The 22,292-nt window shown below is 40.1% G+C and overlaps 4 protein-coding genes across 4 annotated transcripts in view; all 4 read right to left on the bottom strand.

Annotated features, from left to right (window-relative positions):
• Positions 1–22,292, bottom strand: part of LOC310662094 (vomeronasal type-2 receptor 26-like) — a gene marked incomplete at both ends in the record, with an annotated part of 371,804 nt that overhangs the window by 80,848 nt on the left and 268,664 nt on the right. The gene's annotated exons all lie outside the window — the stretch shown is intronic.
• Positions 4,507–6,729, bottom strand: LOC310662527 (olfactory receptor 5G9-like; the record flags this gene model as incomplete). The annotated part of the gene is made up of 2 exons (XM_083409464.1): positions 4,507–5,457; positions 6,691–6,729. 2 exons carry the CDS (start codon positions 6,727–6,729, stop codon positions 4,507–4,509), a joined length of 990 nt encoding a protein of 329 aa, XP_083265590.1.
• On the bottom strand, positions 10,656–11,597 carry LOC310662526 (olfactory receptor 9S13-like; the record flags this gene model as incomplete). Its single annotated transcript, XM_083409463.1, has 1 exon — positions 10,656–11,597. One exon carries the CDS (start codon positions 11,595–11,597, stop codon positions 10,656–10,658), a length of 942 nt encoding a protein of 313 aa, XP_083265589.1.
• LOC310662525 (olfactory receptor 9S13-like) lies at positions 20,033–20,965 on the bottom strand (the record flags this gene model as incomplete). The annotated part of the gene is made up of 1 exon (XM_083409462.1): positions 20,033–20,965. One exon carries the CDS (start codon positions 20,963–20,965, stop codon positions 20,033–20,035), a length of 933 nt encoding a protein of 310 aa, XP_083265588.1.

Raw genomic sequence — 22,292 nt, 5'->3', positions numbered from 1 at the left:
GGAACATAATCATCAACTCTACTACTGAATCACATGTAATAGCACAGTTCAGCTCAAATTTGTCAGTCTTTAATGTTTGAAGTTAACCATTATAGTAGGCATAGTATATTGATATACTACATTTCTCACAAATACAGCTGTGCTCAAAGTGATTCACATTTAAAAAGAATAAATGCAGTAGTAATATTGATAAATAATATGTAAAAAAACACACAAGTGAGCATAAAGCTTGCCAATACGCCAAGTAAAAATATCCAATAACATCACATCCAAAAGTAGCCGGAAAAGTTCTCTGGAAATGGCCCCCTTTTGGTTAAATACTGCAATGTGCTTACATGTTTCTGAACTTTAACCCTTTGCTTTGTGTGCACATTGAAGGGTGAAAGGATGGTGGTTTACCCAAAGCTCTGCCAGTTAGCAATCAAAAGCCATATCACTCAAAACTTGTACCATTTCTTGACATCTAAAGCTGCTCTTATTAAATGTTGGTATAATATCTGCTCACCTGGGGCTCGGGGTGGGGGGTGGGCATTTGCTGCACACCATGGCCATGGTTGGTCCAGGAACCCCACCAATTTCCGGTGCAGATAGCGGTGGGTAGCCACCTGCAGCAGCCCACTACCAGCCATGCCGAACCTTCCAGATGTGGGCAGACATCACCCATGAGACCAATCAGGGGCAAGGATTTGAGGGTTGTGCCCAGCCCACCTCTGGTGTACATAGGGGGATGACCAGGTACAGGCCACCTTCTTTGTTGCCTTTGCAGGAATTTTCCACACACCCATACAGGCTGTTAGGGCCCTGCTCAGTAGAGGAATGGACACATTCACATATGGACCTTGCTATGGTTTACTCGGTCACTGTATTCACAGAGAATTTGTTTCCAGCCCTTTCACCTGGGTGCCTTTTAGACAGAGGTGTCAGGGACCCCTGGCAATACAATTAGGCTTTCATGCTTTACAAGGCAAAGTAGGACAATTTTGCTGGTCCCAGGCTCTCCATCCTCCTCATCTGGACCTTGTGTCTTATATCGGATCCTGAACTTACAGGATTTTGATAACTGAATAATAATATAATTCTAGACAATGGGGCATAGTCTAGCATAGCATTTGATGTGACAAAGTACCAGGGAGATCAGGGTTAGAATTCTTGCTCCATAATGAAACTTTGTCAGTGACCTTCAGTCAGTAAAAATATCTCAGGTGGTTCTAGACGACCCATTTATTAAGCATTCATCCTTATTTGTTTGCAGGGAACTTAGATGTTGACTATTTATTAAGCCTTCATTCTGATTTGTGGCAGGGGGTGGGTGGCAAGTTAGATCATGTTACACCAGGAGCGGTCTCACACTTTCCTGTGCATTTTGCATCACTTTCCTTATCATAAATGCTGATCTTGTATGGAAGTGGGTTGTTGTTCAAGTAATTGTGTAATCTGAATGTGTTGGTATGGAATTGAAACCTGCCTGAAAATAAAGGCATTCTGGAAGCATTCTGAGGCTACTACCTCATAGTGTTGCTGTCCTGGCTGTTTTGTTGTTGTTGTTGTGGGCATAGAATAAAATGTATGCCACTTTATAGCACTTGAAGTGAAAGTGTTATACTTTAAGTGTTCAACAACATTTGAGAGAATTGCATGGGAATATATGAAGCTGTGTTTTTACCAAGTCAGGCCTTTATTGGTCCATCTGGTTCAGTATTATCTACACTGTCAGGCAGCAGTTCTTAGGGATTTTGGCCCTACCTGGAAATACCACGGATTCAACCTGGAACTTTATGAGTACAAAACAAGTGCACTACCACTGAGCTATGACCAAGACTTGGAAGTTTTAGGCAAAGAATTTTAGGTTATGGTTGTAGGAAATCATCGTCAGCAGCAACCAAAGAAATATCACCAGTTTAACCCAATTGTGTTTTTATTCCAGCATCCCTCCCAATTCCTTGACTGCTTTGCCTAAGCAAAAACCTCTAAATTTGAACTGAATTTCACTTTAGATTAAACTTGACAATTCTTACACTAAATATGCAACCTGAATCAGAGAACACCCGACTGTACAACATCTAATGATTAGTCAGTTAGTTAAAATAATTCATAAACTACCACCATTCAACACTATTGTGGCAGTTCACAAAAAGGAAAGAAAACAAAATACAAAATCAATAAGAATATATTCAATCCATCTGTAAAACAGACACAAACAATATCCAACAATGCAACTGTGAAAAGAAAAACCCTAGTTGATTAAAAATGTCTTAGGGAGGTTGTTGAAAGAACAAATTGTTTGTACCACCCTAATTTCAAGCAGAGAGTGCATTCCAGTGTGTGGGCCACACTAAAAGCTCTGCTGTAGGTAAGCATTTGATAAACTTCGAGGGTGTGTACTGGGGCACTAGTGAACAGTAAAAAACATGATGCATTAACCCTACAAGAAAACGTGTTCTCCTTCATGGAGAGCACGTGTTGCGGTGGGGTCTGCTGAGCCACCCCTCTGTTACCAGGCAGGGTCTCTAAAGATGGCCTGGGGCAGTGATTGGTTCACTGGGTTGCTGGGGTAAAAGTTATGTTGCAATTTTGGTGGGAGGGGTAAAATGTTTAAATACTCTGCACGCAGCCTGGAGCTTTCTCTTTGCTGCGTGCAACGGATCACCCGCCCACCCACCCTTGAGTAAGGGGTTGTTGCATTGACCTTGCTATGCCTGTCATGGGGTCGTCTGCCGTTGGGGCAGGGGCCTGGTAGGAATTTTGTCCATCTGGCTGATTGGCTGGGCCATTTGGTTTTTCCCTACTGCGTAGCAAATCGTCACAACTTGTAAGGTTGCGGTTAGGCATTGGTTATAAATTGGTGGAGGAGGGGTTAGGATAGGCTGGGCCTGCCCCTCCATGGTTGCTGTGGAAAGGGAATTCCGTTAAAGGAATCCTGGGGCTTGCCATCTTTTCATCCAATCCCTGGAATGGGACTAGGGCTGGCAAGCCTTCGGGGAGCATGCGGATGAGAATTGAGGGTCTGTGACTCAGCTCCATTTCTCCCTGACTTGCTTTCCCCTGCACTGTCTTTCGGTGGTGCCCAGAAGTCAGTTCTGTCCCCAGGCGGGGGGACAGATAGTCTTAACCAATGCCTAAAGAACCATTCACGGTTTTGTATTTAAATAAAGTTGTGGCCAAAATTATGCCAAAAACCTTAAACAAAAATTAAGAGTGCGTTGTGAGTTATTTGGGGGGTGGCTTGGGGACCTCGACACGCAAATAGGCTCCAAAGACAAGAAGAACTTTGGAACAATTCTGTCTTCACAAGAGAACAACACTAACCATTTAGAAAACTAGCAAACGTGGAGGCAACTTGAATTGTGCTTATCTAAAGGAAAAGCAATTAATGAAACCAGTAGAAAATTTGGCAAGATGAACAGTATTGGCGACAAATCTTGGAATGCTTGATTGCTTTGGTCAGAGTCCTTGGCATGCAAAACTTGGCATTTCGTGGTACAACTGAAAAGTTGTACTGTGCTAGCAATCAGGATTTTTTGAAGTTTACAGAATATTTAGCTCCTATTTCTCCTATCATGAGCACTTGACCTGAATAAATTGGTGACCAAATTTGCAAAGGAAAAGGTATGCAAACGGAGATTTGTCTGAAACTGAAACTTTTAAGACACTTAAATTTTAACATCACAATTCACAAGATTATTCAAAATATTTTGTTTGCTAAAAGATTTTATTTTGTATTTGAGAAAGAGAATCAAAAAATTGATGTATTATTTTTTTCCCCAGATTCAGGTAGGTAGCAGTGTTGGTCTGATGCAGTACACACACACACACACAATGTCCAGTAGAACCTTAGAGGCGCACTATGTTTGTTCTTGGTATAAGCTTACGTGTGCATGCACACTTTTTCAGATTCACTGAAACAGAAGTCGCCAGACCCTTATAGGGAGGGTGGGGTGGGGTTTTTCTCAGGAGGGTAGTGAGTCAATCACCCATCTCCTACTACCCTCCTGAAAACAAACCCACCCCACCTTCCATTATATATAAGGGTTGGTGGCTACTATTTCAGTGTATCTGAAGAACTGTACATGAACACAAAAGCTTATACCAAGGACAAACTTAGCTGGTCTCTAAGGTGCTACTTTCTTTTTATATTTCTTTTTTCCATAAAACATCTGTTTTTAAAAATAGAAGTTAGCAATTTTAGGGCTGGGAGGTGCCTTGCCTAGGGTGCAAAATAACCCAGCACTACCACTGCTTACACCAGACTTGAGTTCAGTCAGCTTCCACTCAACCAGCTAGGATGAGCAACCTATGCTGGTGTATGTTCAGAACAGTTCAGTACTAGCTAAGGCATCAGTTAGCTAGCTGAGCCAGAGATTCCATGTTGGTCATCCCAGTGGATTTTGCCATAGGATTTTCCCCTGGGTTAAACAGAATATTGAGAGTTCTGATTACAAATGTAGATTTTCTTCTGGTTTGGCTTGGCTTATGGGATTTAACACCCCCATAAGGTTTTGTCACATTCTATCTATTCATTGAAAAGAGCTTCTTTTTCCCAAGGGTCCTTTTTAGAGCTGCTTTGACATCTTTGTTCCTAAGGCTGTAGATAAGGGGATTTAGCATTGGAATGACAAGAGTGTAAAACACAGAGACAATTTTGCTTTGAGCTGGGAAGGACATGGCTGCAGGCTGAGCATAAATAAAGAAGACTGTCCCATATAAGATGGTCACTGCTGTTATGTGAGAGGCACAGGTAGAAAATGCTTTTCTCCTGCCCTCTGCAGATTGAATCTTGAGAATGGTGGAGAGAATGTAAGTGTAGGAGGTGAATATCACCACTGTGGTGATGGCAATGATAACGTTGGAGAAGGAGAACATCACAGCTTCGTTGAGATATGTGTATGTAGTGGCAGCGTGCATGACAGCAGGGACATCACAGAAGAAGTGGTTGATTTTGCTGAGGTTGCAGAATCGCAAATGGAAATAGACATTTGTCTGAATCACTCCGTTTGTACAACCGCAAGCATAGGAAGTGGCCACCAGACGACGGCAAGACTTCTTGGACATCTTAGTTGGATAGAGGAGTGGGTAGCAAATGGCCATGAAGCGGTCATATGCCATGACTGCTAAAAGAAACCCTTCTGTAGTAACAAAGATGGTGAAGAGCATCAACTGGGCCACACAACCCTCATAAGAGATGATGTTCTTCTCCTCAAAAAAATTCACTAGAGCTTTAGGAGCAATGGTGGAAGAATAGCAGAGGTCCAGGAAGGATAGGTTTTTGAGAAAGTAGTACATAGGGGTGTGGAGCTGAGAGTCAGCACTTATGACAGCAATCATACCACCATTCCCCATCACTGTGGTGATGTACAGCACCAGAAAAGTGATGAAAAATGTTACTTGCAGCTCTGGGAGATCTCTGAACCCCACCAGGACGAACTCAGAGGCTGTGCTGCAGTTGTCTATGATAGGTTCCTGAAAAAAATTAAAACATTTTAATGATAAACAGCAAACATCCCTTGTTAGTTGGCTCCCCGGAAACATTTGGCCAGCCACTGTTAGTAAAAAGTTCATCAAATCATTCTGATGTGGTTGAATGATATTTTCCTTTGTGCTGTCTACATTTATTTTTCTCTTTTTGACAATTTAATTTTTATGCCTTCCTTTTACATCACTATTGATATATTTCCAGCATTTAGGGAAAGAAAAAGAGAGAAAGAAGGGGGGTTCTTTTCTCATTAGAGCTTGTCATGGTGTTCTGTAGATGTTGTTGGCTGGGGCTGTTGGGAGTTTGGGAAGGGAGTGTCAGACAACATATGGAAGACACCAGTTTGGCTAGGTCTTAAATTCACTTGTCTCGCCTTAACATCTGAAGGGAGGATATGGCTCCAGCTCCCAAAAATGTCTTTCTCGATCCTTACATCTTCTCTTTCAACTCAGTGGCTAACTACACACACAAATTCAGCTTCAGTGCAGTAACTCATACTAAACATTCCCTTCCCCATCTGCCTTATGACAGCACTGCCTCCACTGTCTTAAAGCCTCCACTGTCTTAAAGCAAATTATTTCACCCACTGTCTGCCTCCACTGTCTTAAAGCAAATTATTTCACCCAGGCATCTTCTACCCAAATATTGAGCCAGCACCATGTTTAATTTATTTCCATGTTAAATTATTCGGGTTGCTTCAGTTTTATTCCTATAGGCAGCAATCCTATACACAGGCACCTGAAATTAATTTTGGTTGGACACTGTGGGGCTTCTGAGAAGACATACATAGGATTGCTCTGTTGGCCATTAGGCATAACCAGAATAAAATGCACAGTACTGCCAACATACCAGTTAGTCATTTCTTTGAACTCAGAACATCTTCTATCTCTACAACACAAATAATAGCATGATGCTCGGAACAATAAGCATTGAAAGGGTGGAAGAAAATAGGGAATCTTTATAAAGCTGTGGCCATGGTGGTAAAACTGATGTAAAGATTAAAGGGGGGGGGGTAAACCCTACATTTTTTGCAATAAAATAAAAGACTTCTTGAATTCAATGAAGCTTGCACCCAGAAAAATGGGGTTAGGTTTACAGTCTGAATTGGAAAAAAACAACAGATTTCAGAAAAGCCAAATGTCTGAATCAAACTCATTAAATAAGTCAGCAGCCCCACCTGCTTTTGCAGAGTTGTCAAAACGTGAAATGATAAAACTTACCCAAGAGGTGGATGGGGTAGGCAGAAAGTCCAACCCCATCAAGTTGTTCTGCAAGAAAGCCTCAACAATAGAAATTGCCAGAATTTATAATAAATGAAATCTTACAGACCTGAAGGTTAATTTATTCCCCACAGTGTCATAAAGTTAACTGCTTGAGAGCAATTAAACGTACATGGTGTATGTTGTAGATATATGTATATACCTACATATTATATATGTTTAATACATCATGTTTGAACAAAAGAAAGTTTAGTATCCCTATTCAGATATTATTGACTTCAGATCAATTCACATTCTGTTACAGATAGATAGATAGATAGATAGATAGATAGATATTAAAGTTAGGTGCCAGATTAAAGACTAAGCCTCAAAGGATACTGTTTTAGGCATATCCAATAAATGCATTGAACTTAGATCTGTCCTTGTCCCAGATTTTTAAGACACAATTAAATTGTTGAATTACAGGGCAATCTGACGAATTCTACTCAGAAGTAAGCCCCTATTAGTTTACTTCCCTCCCTCCCAAAGTAGTTGTATAAGGTGACTAACATTTTTCGAGCAAATGGGCACATTGCCCTCTGAGAGGCGTTCTTCTGTTGGTGCCAAGCAGCAGCCTATGAATAGAAGCAGGCCATATATATATATATATATATATATATATATATAGTGAGTGTGTTTGCAATAAAAGGGGTGGGGAAGGCAAAGGAAAATGGTTTTTAGAAACCTGCTTCTTTAGTTATATGCATATATTGACTTCACTGTGTGTCTAGGTTGGCAAACTTCCTTCAGTGTTGCATTGGATTGGTTTCCTTGATATATTTGGCATGGATTCATTTGAACTCCTTACTTGTGTTATGTGCTTTGCATGTAATTGGAGCTCTTCTTGACAAGCAGGAAAAATCCAAATTTTCCTTCAGATTGGTAGACTTATATTATAGCTGGCCAAACTAGGGGTCCTATACATTCTTATATTTGAATAAGTCCCATTGTGCTAGTAAAATTTACTTATTGAGTAGACACACAGCTAAAAACTCTGTATCAACAAAGCCTTTCCTTTTGAGTTGCCTGATCATAGCCTGTTTGACCTCCTTGTTCCTTAGGCTATAGATGATCGGATTTAACATTGGAATGACAACTGTGTAGAAAACTGACACCACTTTCCCTTGATTGGGAGAGGACATGGCCCCAGGTTGGGCATACATAAAGAAGACTGTCCCAAAGAATAAGCTTACTGCCATCAAATGGGAAGTGCTAGTTGAGAAAGCTTTGTGTCTCCCTTTGTCAGATGGTATGTGCAAGATGGTAGTAACAATGTAAATGTAAGCTACTAGGACAATTATGGCTGTGGTCACAATGATGAGACCACAGACTACAAGGAGACCATTTCATTCACAAATGTGTCTGAACAGAAGGCCATCATGACCCCTGGGGCATCACATAAGAAGTGGTTTACGTGAGTTGGGCCACAAAATGCCAAACTAAATGTAAATCCGGTTTGGGTGCAGCAGTTGACACAACCAAAGAAGTAAGAGATGCACACAAGGCACATACACCTCTTCTTGGACATAATGGTATGGTAGAGAAGTGGGCTACAGACAGCAATGAATTGGTCATATGCCATCACAAAATGTCTTAGGAAGGTTGATGAAAGAACAAATTATTTGTACCACCCTAATTTCAAGCAGAGAGTGCATTCCAGTGTGTGGGTGCCGCCTCACTAAAAGCTCTGCTCTAGGTAAGCATTCGATAAACTTCAAGGGTGTGTACTGGGGCACTAGTGAACAGTAAAAAACATGATGCATTAACCCTACAAGAAATAGGCTCCAAAGACTAGAAGAACAATGGAGCAATTCTGTCTTCACAAGAGAGCAATACTGACCATTTAGAAACTAGCAAACGTGGAGACAACTTGAATTGTGCTTATCTAAAGGAAAAGCTGGATGAATCCCTAGCCGGAATTAAGATTGCTGGAAGAAATATCAACAACCTCAGATATGCAGATGACACAACCTTGATGGCAGAAAGTGAGGAGGAATTAAAAAACCTTTTATTGAGGGTGAAAGAGGAGAGCACAAAATATGGTCTGAAGCTCAACATCAAAAAAACGAAGATCATGGCCACTGGTCCCATCACCTCCCGGCAAATAGAAGGGGAGGAAATGGAGGCAGTGAGAGACTTTACTTTCTTGGGCTCCATGATCACTGCAGATGGTGACAGCAGCCACGAAATTAAGAGACGCCTGCTTCTCGGGAGGAAAGCAATGGCAAACCTAGATAGCATTTTAAAAAGTAGAGACATCACCTTGCCAACAAAGGTCCGTATAGTAAAAGCTATGGTTTTCCCAGTAGTGATGTATGGAAGTGAGAGCTGGACCATAAAGAAGGCTGATCGCCGAAGAATTGACGCTTTTGAATTATGGTGCTGGAGGAGACTCTTGAGAGTCCCATGGACTGCAAGAAGATCAAACGCATCCATTCTTAAGGAAATCAGCCCTGAGTGCTCACTGGAAGGACAGATCGTGAAGCTGAGGCTCCAATACTTTGGCCACCTCATGAGAAGAGAAGACTCACTGGAAAAGACCCTGATGTTGGGAAAGATGGAGGGCACAAGGAGAAGAGGACGACAGAGGACGAGATGGTTAGACAGTTTTCTCGAAGCTACAAACATGAATCTGACCAAACTGCGGGTGGCAGTGGAAGACAGAAGTGCCTGGCGTGCTCTGGTCCATGGGGTCACGAAGAGTCGGACACGACTGAACGACTAAACAACAACAAAAGGAAAAGCAATTGATGAAACCGGTAGAAAATTTGGCAAGATGAACAGTATTGGCGACAAATCTTGGAATGCTTGATTGCTTTGGTCAGAGTCCCTGGCATGCAAAACTTGGTATTTCGCGGTACAACTGAAAAGTTGTACTGTGCTAGCAATCAGGATTTTTTGAAGTTTGCAGAATATTTAGCTCCTATTTCTCCTATCATGAGCACTTGACCTGAATAAATTGGTGACCAAATTTGCAAAGGAAAAGGTATGCAAACTGAGATTTGTCTGAAACTGAAACTTTTAAGAGACTTAAAATTTTAACATCACACTTCACAAGATTATTCAAAATATTTTGTTTGCTAAAAGATTTTATTTTGTATTTGAGAAAGGGAATCAAAAAATTGATGTATTATTCTTTTTCCTAGATTCAGGTAGGTAGCAGTGTTGGTCTGACGCAGTATACACACACACACACACACACAAATATATAAAATGTCCAGTAGAACCTTAGAGATGAACTAAGTTTGTTCTTGGTATAAGCTTTCGTGTGCATGCACACTTCAGATTCACTGAAGCAGAAGTCGCCAGACCCTTATATATAGTGGGAGGGTGGGGTGGAGTTTTTCTCAGGAGGGTAGTGAGTCAATCACCCATCTCCTACTACCCTCCTGAAACCCCCACCCCGACCCCACCCTTCCACTATACATAAGGGTCTGGTGACTACTGTTTCAGTGTATCTGAAGAAGTGTACATGCACACGAAAGCTTATACCAAGGACAAACTTAGCTTTTCTCTAAGGTGCTACTGGACAATTTTTTAATTTCTTTTTATATTTCTTTTTTCCATAAAACATCTGTTTTTAAAAATAGAAGTTAGCAATTTTCCGGGTGGGAGATGCCTTGCCTAGGGTGCAAAATAACCCGGCACTGCCACTGCTTACACCAGACTTGAGTTCAGTCAGCTTCCACTCAACCAGCTAGGATGAGCAACTTATGCTGGTGTATGTTCAGAACAGTTCAGTACTAGCTAAGGCATCAGTTAGCTAGCTGAGCCAGAGATTCCATGTTGGTCATCCCAGTGGATCTTCCCATAGGACTTTTCCCTGGGTTAAACAGAATATTGAGAGTTCTGATTACAAATGTAGATTTTCTTCTGGTTTGGCTTGGCTTATGGGATTTAACACCCCCATAAGGTTTTGTCAGATTTTATCTGTTCATTGAAAAGAGCCTCTTTTTCCCAAGGGTCCTTTTTAGAGCTGCTTTGACATCTTTGTTCCTAAGGCTGTAGATTAGGGGATTTAGCATTGGAATGACTAGAGTGTAAAACACAGAGACAATTTTGCTTTGAGCTGGGGAGGACATGGCTGCAGGCTGAGCATAAATAAAGAAGACTGTCCCATAAAAGATGGTCACTGCTGTTATGTGAGAGGCACAGGTAGAAAATGCTTTTCTCCTGCCCTCTGCAGATTGAATCTTGAGAATGGTGGAGAGAATGTAAGTGTAGGAGGTGAATATCACCATTGTGGTGATGGCAATGATAACGTTGCAGAGGGAGAACATCACAGCTTCATTGAGATATGTGTATGTAGTGGCAGCGTTCATGACAGCAGGGACATCACAGAAGAAGTGGTTGATTTTGCTGAGGTTGCAGAATCTCAAATGGAAAGAGACACTTGTCTGAATCACTCCGTTTGTACAACCGCAAGCATAGGAAGTGGCCACCAGACGATGGCAAGACTTCTTGGACATCTTAGTTGGATAGAGGAGTGGGTAGCAAATGGCCATGAAGCGGTCATATGCCATGACTGCTAAAAGAAACCCTTCTGTAGTAACAAAGATGGTGAAGAGCATCAACTGGGCCACACAGCCCTCATAAGAAATGATGTTCTTCTCCTCGAAAAAATTCACTAGAGCTTTAGGAGCAATGGCGGAGGAATAGCAGAGGTCCAGGAAAGACAAGTTTTTGAGAAAGTAGTACATAGGGGTGTGGAGCTGAGAGTCAGCACTTATGACAGCAATCATACCACCATTCCCCATTACTGTGGTAATGTACAGCACCAGAAAAGTGATGAAAAATGTTACTTGCAGCTCTGGGAGATCTCGGAACCCCACCAGGATGAACTCAGAGGCTGTGCTGCAGTTGTCCATGATAGGTTCCTGAAATAAATTAAAACATTTTAATGATACACAGCAAACATCCCTTGTTAGTTGGCTCCTCAGAAATATTTGGCCAGTCACTGTTAGTAATAAGTTCATCAAATCATTCTGATGTGGTTGAATTATATTTTCCTTTGTGCTGTCTACATTTATTTTTCTCTTTTTGACAATTTAATTTTTATGCCTTCCTTTTACATCACTGTTGATATATTTCCAGCATTTAGGGAAAGAAAAAGAGAGAAAGAAGGGGGGTTCTTTTCTCATTAGAGCTTGTCATGGTGTTCTGTAGATGTTGTTGGCTGGGGCTGTTGGGAGTTTGGGAAGCGAGTGTGAGACAACATATGGAAGACACCAGTTTGGCTAGGTCTTTGTCTCGCCTTAACATCTGAAGGGAGGATATGGCTCCAGCTCCCAAAAATGTCTTTCTCGATCCTTACATCTTCTCTTTCAACTCAGTGGCTAACTACACACACAAATTCAGCTTCAGTGCAGTAACTCATACTAAACATTCCCTTCCCCATCTGCCTCCACTGTCTTAAAGCAAATTATTTCACCCAGGCATCTTCTAACCAAATGTTTAATTTCTTTCCATGTTAAATTATTCGGGTTGCTTCAGTTTTATTCCTATAGGCAGCAATCCTATACACAGGCACCTGAAATTAATTTTGGTTGGACACTGTGGGGCTTACTTCTGAGAAGACATGCATAGGATGCTCTGTTGGCCATTAGGCATAACCAGAATAAAATGCACGGTACTGCCATCATACCAGTTAGTCATTTCTTTGAACTCAGAACATCTTCTATCTCTACAACACAAATAATAGCATGATGCTCGGAACAATTAGCATTGAAAGGGTGGAAGAAAATAGGGAATCTTTATAAAGCCGTGGCCATGGTGGTAAAACTGATGTAAAGATTAAAGGGGGAGGGGGTAAACCCTACATTTTTTGCAATAAAATAAAAGACTTCTTGAATTCAATGAAGTTTGCACCCTGGTAAATGGGGTTAGGTTTACAGTCTGAAGTGGAAAAAACAACAGATTTCAGAAAAGCCAAAGGTCTGCATCAAACTCATTAAATAAGTCAGCAGCCCCACCTGCTTTTGCAGAGTTGTCAAAACGTGAAATGATAAACCTTACCCAAGAGGTGGATGGGGTAGGCAGAAAGTCCAACCCCATCAAGTTGTTCTGCAAGAAAGCCTCAACAATAGAAATTGCCAGAATTTATAATAAATGAAATCTTACAGACCTGAAGGTTAATTTATTCCCCACAGTGTCATAAAGTTAACTGCTTGAGAGCAATTAAACGTACATGGTGTATGTTGTAGATATATGTATATACCTACATATTATATATGTTTAATGCATCATGTTTGAACAAAAGAAATTTTAGTATCCCTATTCAGATATTATTGACTTCAGATCAATTCACATTCTGTTACAGATAGATAGATAGATAGATAGATAGATATTAAAGTTAGGTGCCAGATTAAAGACTAAGCCTCAAAGGATACTGTTTTAGGCATATCCAATAAATGCACTGAACTTAGATCTTTCCTTGTCCCAGATTTTTTTTTTTTTATAAATATTTTATTCGATTTTGCATAAAAGACGACAAAGCAAAACAAAAGCAACAAACAATACACCAAAGACATACAGAATTACACAAACATAACATACTACAAACAACAGAAATAAAAGCAATCTTATCTTCATATTGATCTTGCATTAACTTGTTTCTCTTACTTCCCCGAGTCTCCCTTCCCTGTATTCCAATTCATACAATTAAACAACAAATCCCTTCCCTCTGTCATAATTAACCTCCTTTCTGATTTGAATGTCTTAATATAGCTTATTCAATGCTTAGAACTTAAGATGTTGGGTCTTCTGATCCTTAAAATTTTACTCCAATAACCTTATACATTCAATCTGATGTTATTTTAACATTCATTAATCTTGTAGTGTTTCAGTAAATAGTCTTTAAATTTCTTCCAATCTTCCTCCACCGTCTCTTCACCCTGGTCTCTGATTCTGCCAGTCATTTCTGCGGATTCCATATAGTCCATGACTTTCATCTGCCATTCCTCCAGTGTGGGTAATTCTTGTGTCTTCCAATACTTTGCAATAAGTATTCTTGCTGCTGTTGTGGCGTACATAAAAAATATCCTGTCTTTCATACGTACCTCTTGATTGACCATGCCCAGGAGAAAGGCCTCCGGTTTCTTCGGGAATGTGTATTTAAATACTTTCTTCAGTTCATTATAGATCATCTCCCAAAAGGTCTTAATCCTTGGGCATGTCCACCAGAGGTGAAAAAAGGTACCTTCAGTTTCTTTACATTTCCAACATTTGTTATCGGGCATATGATAAATTTTTGCTAGTTTGACTGGTGTTATGTACCATCTGTATATCATTTTCATAATATTTTCTCTTAGGGCATTACATGCCGTAAACTTTAGCCCAGTGGTCCATAACCGTTCCCAGTCGGCTAGCATTATGTTGTGACCCACATCTTGTGCCCATTTAATCATTACTGATTTCACTTCCTCATCCTGTGTATTCCATTTCAGCAGCAGATTATACATTCTTGACAATATCTTAGTTTTGGGTTCTAGCAATTCTGTTTCCAATTTTGATTTTTCCATCTGGAAGCCAATTTTTCTATCCAATTTATATGCCTCCATTATCTGATGATAATGGAGCCAATCACGGACTTTACTTTTTAATTTGTCAAAACTCTGCAGTTTCAATTTATCTCCATCTTGTTCTAGTATCTCCCAATATTTTGGCCAATTGGCCTCCATATTGAGTTTTTTGACTGCTTTTGCTTCCATCGGAGATAACCACCTTGGAGTCTTGTTTTCAAAGAAATCCTTATATCTAATCCATACATTAAACAATGCTTTCCTGACAATGTGAATCTTAAACATTCTGTGAACTTTAACCTTATCATACCATAAGTAAGCATGCCACCCAAACGCATTATTGAATCCTTCTAAATCCAGTATATCTGTATTTTCAAGTAGTAGCCATTCTTTCAGCCAGCAAAAAGCTGCTGCTTCATAGTAAAGTTTCAAGTCTGGCAGGGCAAAGCCTCCTCTTTCCTTTGCATCTGTTAGTATTTTAAATTTTATTCTTGGCTTTTTACCCTGCCAGACAAATCTGGATATATCTTTCTGCCACTTCTTGAAACAGTCCATTTTATCAATAATCTGCAGTGTCTGGAACAAAAATAACATTTTTGGCAATACATTCATCTTTATCACAGCAATACGACCTAACAGTGAGAGTTTTAGATTAGACCATATATCTAGATCTTTTTTTATCTCCATCCAACATTTTTCGTAGTTATCCTTATATAAGTTCCCATTTTTTGAAGTCATAATAATTCCCAGATATTTCACTTTTTTCACCACTGTCAAACCTGTCTCATTCTGAAACCTTTCTTTCTCTTTTTCTGTTAGATTCTTTGTCAAAACCTTAGTTTTTGTTTTGTTGAGTTTAAAACCTGCTAATCGACCAAACTCTTGAATCAGTTCTAAAACCCTCTTCACACTGGACTCTGGCTCCTGCAATGTCAAAACCAAGTCATCTGCAAATGCTCTTAATTTAAATTGTTTAACTCCGACCTGTATCCCTCTTACCATCTGGTCCTTTCTAATCATATTCAGCAACACCTCCAGGACCGATATAAAAAGCAGAGGGGAAATAGGACAACCTTGTCGTGTTCCTTTTTCTATTCTGAACTCTTCAGTCAAAACATTGTTAACAATTAATTTTGCTTTTTGTTCAGAATAGATTGCACCTATACCATTTTCGAACTCTTGGCCTACCCCCATACTATGGAGATTCTTTTTCATAAAACCCCAAGAAATGTTATCAAAGGCTTTCTCCGCGTCCACAAATACCAAAGCTGCTTTTGTGTTTATTCTTTCCTGTAAAAGTTCCAAAATGTCAATTATATTCCTTACATTATCAGATAGGTGCCTTCCTGGGAGAAAGCCTGCTTGGTCCTTGTGAATCTCCTCCACTAAAACCCTCTTTAATCTTCTAGCCAAAATGTCAGCAAAAATTTTATAATCCACATTAAGTAATGATATAGGCCGATAGTTCTTAAGTTGGTGTTTTTCCGATTCTGTCTTTGGTATGAGAGTCACAAAAGCTTCTTTCCACGTTTCTGGTGTCCTTTTCCCCTGTAATATGTCATTACATATATCCTTCAAGGGTTGAATTAGCCAGTCTTTCATTGATTTATAATATCTTGCCGTCAACCCATCAGGTCCTGGGGACTTGCCAAGTTTCATATTTTGGATGGCGCTCTCTACCTCTTGTTCTGTTATCCTGCAGCTCAATTTAAATTTACTTTCTTGAGATATTTCCGGTAGCCCATTTTCTTTCAAGAATTCCTCCATATCTGCTTCCTTCTGTGGTTGTTGTGAATAAAGCTGTTTAAAGTATCTATGAAAGGCACTCCTAATTTCCACTGGGTTCTGAATAATTCTTCCTTCCTCTTCTAAATTTGTTATTGTATTCATTTTCTGTCTCTTCTTTATTTGCCATGCCAATAACTTTCCACATTTGTTTGCTGATTCGAAAGTTCTTTGTCTCATTTGTCTGACCTTCCATTCAATCTCTTGATTTATCATTTGCATGTATTGTACTTGATATAACTTTATCTCTCTCAAGATTTGTTGTGATTTTGGATTTGATCTCAGTCTTTTTTCACCTTCCTTAATCTTTTCCAATATCTTTTCTCTTTTTTCCTGTTGTAATCTCTTCTTGAGTGCATTCTGTTGTATCAAAAATCCTCTCATAACAGCTTTACTTGCGTCCCATACAGTTCTTTTTTCCACCGTAGTGTTTAAATTTATCTCAAACCAGTCTTTCAGAGTTTTCTGGGCCTTCTTGGTTATTTCCTCATCTGTAAACAGAGAGTCATTCATCCTCCATCTGAAAGAACCAGTTGGTTGTAAGTTCATTACCATCTTTACAGCATTATGGTCGGAGTAAGTCTTTGGGCAGATTTCTACTTTTTTTGTCTTTGGTGCCAGTCCTCTTGTGATCCAGATTTGGTCAATTCTTGTCCATGTCTTTTTGGCTTCAGAAAAGAAGGTTCCTTCTCTTTCTAAAGGATTTTTGGTTCTCCAGATATCCACCAAGTCCAGGTTATCAGTCAGTTCAAAAAAGGTTTTCGGTAGTCTCCCATCTTTGGTGACTACCTGCCGTTGTGCCTTGTCCATATTTGTAGAAACAACTCCATTCATATCTCCCATCAAGATCACATTGTACTCCAGATAGTCCATCAATGTCTCATGCAACTTTTTGAAAAATTCCGATTTTCCTTTGTTCGGTGCGTATACGCCAACAATCAGATATTTCTGTCCATGGTGTTGAATTTCAATTGCCAAATATCTTCCTTGTTCATCTTTAAAAATTAATTTTGGTGCTAGGCTCTCTTTTGCATATACCACCACTCCTCTTTTTTTAACTTTGTCCGATGAAATAAACTCTTGACCTAGTCTTTTATTAATTAGAATTTTTCTATGGAGCCTAGTTACATGTGTTTCCTGTAAACAAATCAAGTCTAATTGTTCTTTTTTTAAAATGTGAAAAATTGATTTTCTCTTAGAAACCACGTTTAGACCGTTGCAGTTCCAGCTTAATAGTTGCAGAGACATCTTGAAATTAGTCTGCTATATTCCTCCAGTAGCTCCCAATGTGTCTTCTTTCTCTTCTGGTCCCGGTTTTGTCGTCTTGTCCAAATCCAAGATTGCTTTAGCTATATCTCTCCTTTTTCTCTCTTGTGTATCGGACGGGTCTTGGTCTTTAAAGGATTCCTTCTGTACGTCCTCCTCGTAGTCCTTTAAAAATCTGTCTTTATCTTCCACTGATTTTATTTTTATTTTCCTTCCTTTTATACTAAACGAAAGCCCTTCAGGGAACTCCCACCTAAAGATGATGTTGTTCTTTCTCAGCTGTGTGACCAAGTCTCTGTAGCTAGATCTGAGGTCTAAGAGATGTTTGGGAATGTCCCTGAACAATTCCATTCTTGATTCACCAACTTCCAAAGGCCTTTGGAAATGTAGTCCCAAAATTTTATCTCTCTCCTCTTTAGATCCAAAGGTGACCAAACAATCTCTTGTCTTGATTCTCCTGCTTGTTTTACCCAGTCGGAAAGCACTTACTATTTTAATTTCTTCTTTATCCAGATCCAGTTTCCAGAAATCTGCAAATTCCTGTGCAAGAAATTCCTTAAGACCTTCTTTCTCAATTTCTGGCAAGGATCTGATCCTGAGATTCATTTGTTTATCTTTTAATTCAAGCATGGAAAATCTTGTTCTATAGTCCTCAAGTTGCCTGTTGATCAGTGGTATTTTTTCTTCTGTGGCCTCTGCAGCTGCTTTAGCTTCTTCTGCAATTTTCCTTGTTTTTGATGATTCCTGCAATAATTGCTGAATTAAATTCGTATTTTGTTTAATACAAGCTGTATTTTGATCTATTTTAGAAGATGTCTCTGACACCTTTTTGTTTGTTTCTGCAACCTCCTCTGTCAATTTATTTAATGATTCTTGAATTTTTGCAAATCCTGAATTAAAAAGGTCCTCAGTTGAAGACATAGCTTTTGGTTTAGGTTGTACAGATGCACCTCCAATTGGGTCTGGTATAGAGGCTCTTCTTCCTGAGTAAAAGGTTTTCCCAGATCTTGTAGTCTTCTCCTGCAGCTGGTCTAGTTTTCCCTTATCACTTGCCATACCACACCAACTTATTTCAAGGTCACTCCCAGCTGAGGCTAGCTGTCAGACTTGAAGTCAAAACAGTGGAAAGTCCCCAGTCACTTTCCCAGCTGCAGCAAGCTGTCAGATTTTAAAACCAAACAGTGGAAAATTCCCAGTTGCTTTCTGTTTCTTTGTATCAGTCTTTGTAACAGTCCTTATGTCCACCAGGGGGATACAATAGTCCCTGGGAACAATGTCTCCCGTCTTCTCCTTCTCCTTCTCAGCAACTTTGCAGCTAATTCCTCCCAGTAACAAGACTTAAACAGTCACAGCTTTTAACAGTATAATCCAGTTTGCAGAGCTTAAAATCTCAGAGTCTCTCTCTGCAGTCCCTCCTTTACCCTGTATTTTCAGATTGACGGATCAGAGCCGGGCACGCCGGGCGGTGGTTCCCCCACAGTCAGCTCTTTCTTACGCAGGCAATATAGTTTCCAGTCCTCCCCCCCCCTTTCCCTGCCACTTAGAGGGGGAAAAATCCTTATCAAAACGCCAGATTCCGTTTCTTCAAAAGCACTTTTAAAGGTTTGGCATGCAAAAGTCTTTGTTTCCAGCTATATACAGAGCGGAAGGCTGACTTCCTGGTTAAACCTTACCGCTTCGGTTCTAATTTAGCTTGCTTTTTTAACTTTGCCAAATCCAAAAGTTCCTTAATTTGTTTCTTTTCCTTTTAAAATTTGTAATTCTCCTACTCACGGAAAGTTCTTTTATAATCCAATTTGTCCCAAGAAGAAGTTGAGCGCTCCTCCGATCACGGCTGCGCGACGTCTCTCCGAAAAAGAAGCGATTGACTCTCAGCACCGCGTTACCCCCTCCACACTCCGGAGCTCTTCCTGAGCCCCAGAAACGTTTTAGGGGATCGCTGTTGGTGCCCGCCGAGTCCCACGGACGTAGGCTTCCTCCGCCTACGTTTTCAGGGGTTCACCACGTCGCCGTAGCTGTAGAACCCTGTTTTTTTCGGAGCTCCCCCTCCGGTGCTCAGCAGGGGGCCGCCATGATCGCTGGCGCTCAACCCGGAAGCTTGTCCCAGATTTTTAAGACACAATTAAATTGTTGAATTACAGGGCAATCTGAGGAATTCTACTCAGAAGTAAGCCCCTATTAGTTTACTTCCCTCCCTCCGAAAGTAGTAGTATAAGGTGACTAACATTTTTCAAGGAAATGGGCACATTGCCCTCTGAGAGGCGTTCTTCTGTTGGTGCCAAGCAGCAGCCTATGAATAGAAGCAGGCCACAACAGCATTTATTTATTTATTTATTTATTTATTTATTTATTTATTTTTAGTGAGTGTGTTTGCAACAAAAGGGGTGGGGAAGGCAAAGGAAAATGGTTTTTAGAAACCTGCTTCTTTAGTTATATGCATATATTGACTTCACTGTGTGTCTAGGTTGGCAAACTTTCTTGAGTGTTGCATTGGATTGGTTTCCTTGATATATTTGGCATGGATTCATTTGAACTCCTTTCTTGTGTCATGTGCTTTGCATGTAATTGGAGCTCTTCTTGACAAGCAGGAAAAATCCAAATTTTCCTTCAGATTGGTAGACTTATAACATAGCGGGCCAAACTAGGGATCCTATACATTCTTACATTGGAATAAGTCCCATTGTGCTCAGTAAAATTTACTTATTGAGTAGACACACAGCGAAAACTCTGTATCAACAGACAAAGCCTTTCCTTTTGAGTTGCCTGATCAGAGCCTGTTTGACCTCCTTGTTCCTTAGGCTATAGATGATCGGATTTAACATTGGAATGACAACTGTGTAGAAAACTGACACCACTTTCCCTTGATTGGGAGAGGACATGGCCCCAGGTTGGGCATACATAAAGAAGACTGTCCCAAAGAATAAGCTTACTGCCATCAAATGGGAAGTGCAAGTTGAGAAAGCTTTGTGTCTCCCTTTGCCAGATGGTATGTGCAAGATGGTAGTAACAATGTAAATGTAAGATACTAGGACAATTATGGCTGTGGTCACAATGATGAGACCACAGACTACAAGGAGCACCATTTCATTCACAAATGTGTCTGAACAGGAGGCCTTCATGACCGCTGGGACATCACAAAAGAAGTGGTTTACGCGAGTTGGGCCACAAAATGCCAAACTAAATGTAAATCCGGTTTGGGTGCAGCAGTTGACACAACCAAAGAAGTAAGAGATGCACACAAGGCACATACACCTCTTCTTGGACATAATGGTATGGTAGAGAAGTGGGCTACAGACAGCAATGAATCGGTCATATGCCATCACAGCCAGGAAAAAGGCCTCTGTGGTTCCAAAGAGAGAGAAGAAGAACATCTGGGTTGCACATCCATTGTAGGAAATGGCCATGTCCCCTGTTGCAAAGCTCACCATGGCTTTGGGAGTGATGACTGAAGAGTAGCAAATATCCAAGAAGGACAGGTTCTTTAGAAAGTAGTACATAGGAGTATGGAGTTTGGAATCGGAACTGGTGATTAAGATCATACCAGCATTTCCCACCAGAGTGATGGTGTACATCAGCAAAAAAAGCAATAAGAAAACTATTTGCATTTGTGGCTGACCCTTAAAGCTCACCAATACAAATTCAGTGACCTCAGTATGGTTTCTCATAGCTTAGTTATGACAAGGTGGAAAGTCAGAGGAAAGTATTTGTATTTGCAAACTTCAGAAATGAGTGCTTGAGTATGCAATCCTCACAGTGTGGATGCCAAAGGCATAGGAGCACTCTACTGCTACTTTGCATCAGAAATATAGCTGCTTTGTAAAATTATAGTAACAGAAACCTGAATGGGAATACAAAGGAAGAGAGGGAGAGAGAGAGAGATTACACAACAGTGGTTCCTAAAGTAGGTAGTAGTACTGCCCCTTGTGGGACATTCCCTATATTAGCACTAAAAGCCAAGGGGTGACAGGTAGATGCTGGAGGCGTAAATGACAATCAAACTTTGAAAAGGTGATAGCACTGGATCAAGTTGAATAATGTTGTTGAATTAATTAAACTAAATAGTTTTAATTTTTTTTGTTTTTTTAAAAAAGAAAGCAAGAAAAGTGACTTAAAGAGACTGCATCATTGGGCTAACAACAACAAATACACACCAGTCTTAACTGGATTTTGCATAAATGTGAAATTAATTGTTACTGTGTTGGTTTTATTATGTTATCATCTTCTTTAATGGTTCATGGAAACCACAGTTCTGAAAGATGATTTTCGTTCGGTAGCATAGGGTAGGGTGTACTGGGGATGAGTTTATGGAACCAATAAGGCAGTGGCCCAAAATCATTTAGGAACCACTGGATTGCATCTTACTGACATTTCAGTGAAGCCTAAGTACCTCAGAACAAACGAGGTGGAAGGAATTCTCATAACCAGTATTGATTCATGATTAAGCAATTGCAATAATCAACAAAGCTCTGCAATCCAGAAACTATTAGGAGTTTTTAAGTTCTAAAGACATCAATAAAGGTAAATAATGAAATGATGATAATGATGATTAATCCAGAAATGTCATACAGCTGATTGGAAAACTTCCATCACTGGAATGGGGAGTGAATAATTTTTCAATGATTTTTCTGCTCTCCTGTAGCCTCTTGTGCTACTATATCTACCTGATGCTCTGGAACATATTTACTAGTCTGTGGGCTGCAGGGAGAGGGAAGAATCACAAAAAATATCATTGCTTCCCATTCCGTTGATGGATGTCTTATAGCCAGTTGAGTCACACCATTGGATTAATTAATCATCAGGATAAATACAGTGTCTAATGGTGGTTCTGAGTCTTAGTACAAACTAAAACAAAGATAATGCCCTGCAAATGACTAGCCAGAAAATGAAAAGTTTAAGATGTATCAGTACAATAAACATCCATGGAAACCCCTGCTGATTGCCTGATATTAAAACGTATATGAGGACTTTAATAATTGAGTTAGAACATTGGTT

The sequence above is a fragment of the Podarcis tiliguerta genome (genome assembly GCF_965153285.1).
Source record: "Podarcis tiliguerta genome assembly, chromosome: 13".
Classification (NCBI taxonomy): domain Eukaryota; kingdom Metazoa; phylum Chordata; class Lepidosauria; order Squamata; family Lacertidae; genus Podarcis; species Podarcis tiliguerta.
Note: the sequence above shows the minus strand (reverse complement) of the source record. Positions and strands in the feature narration are given on the sequence as shown.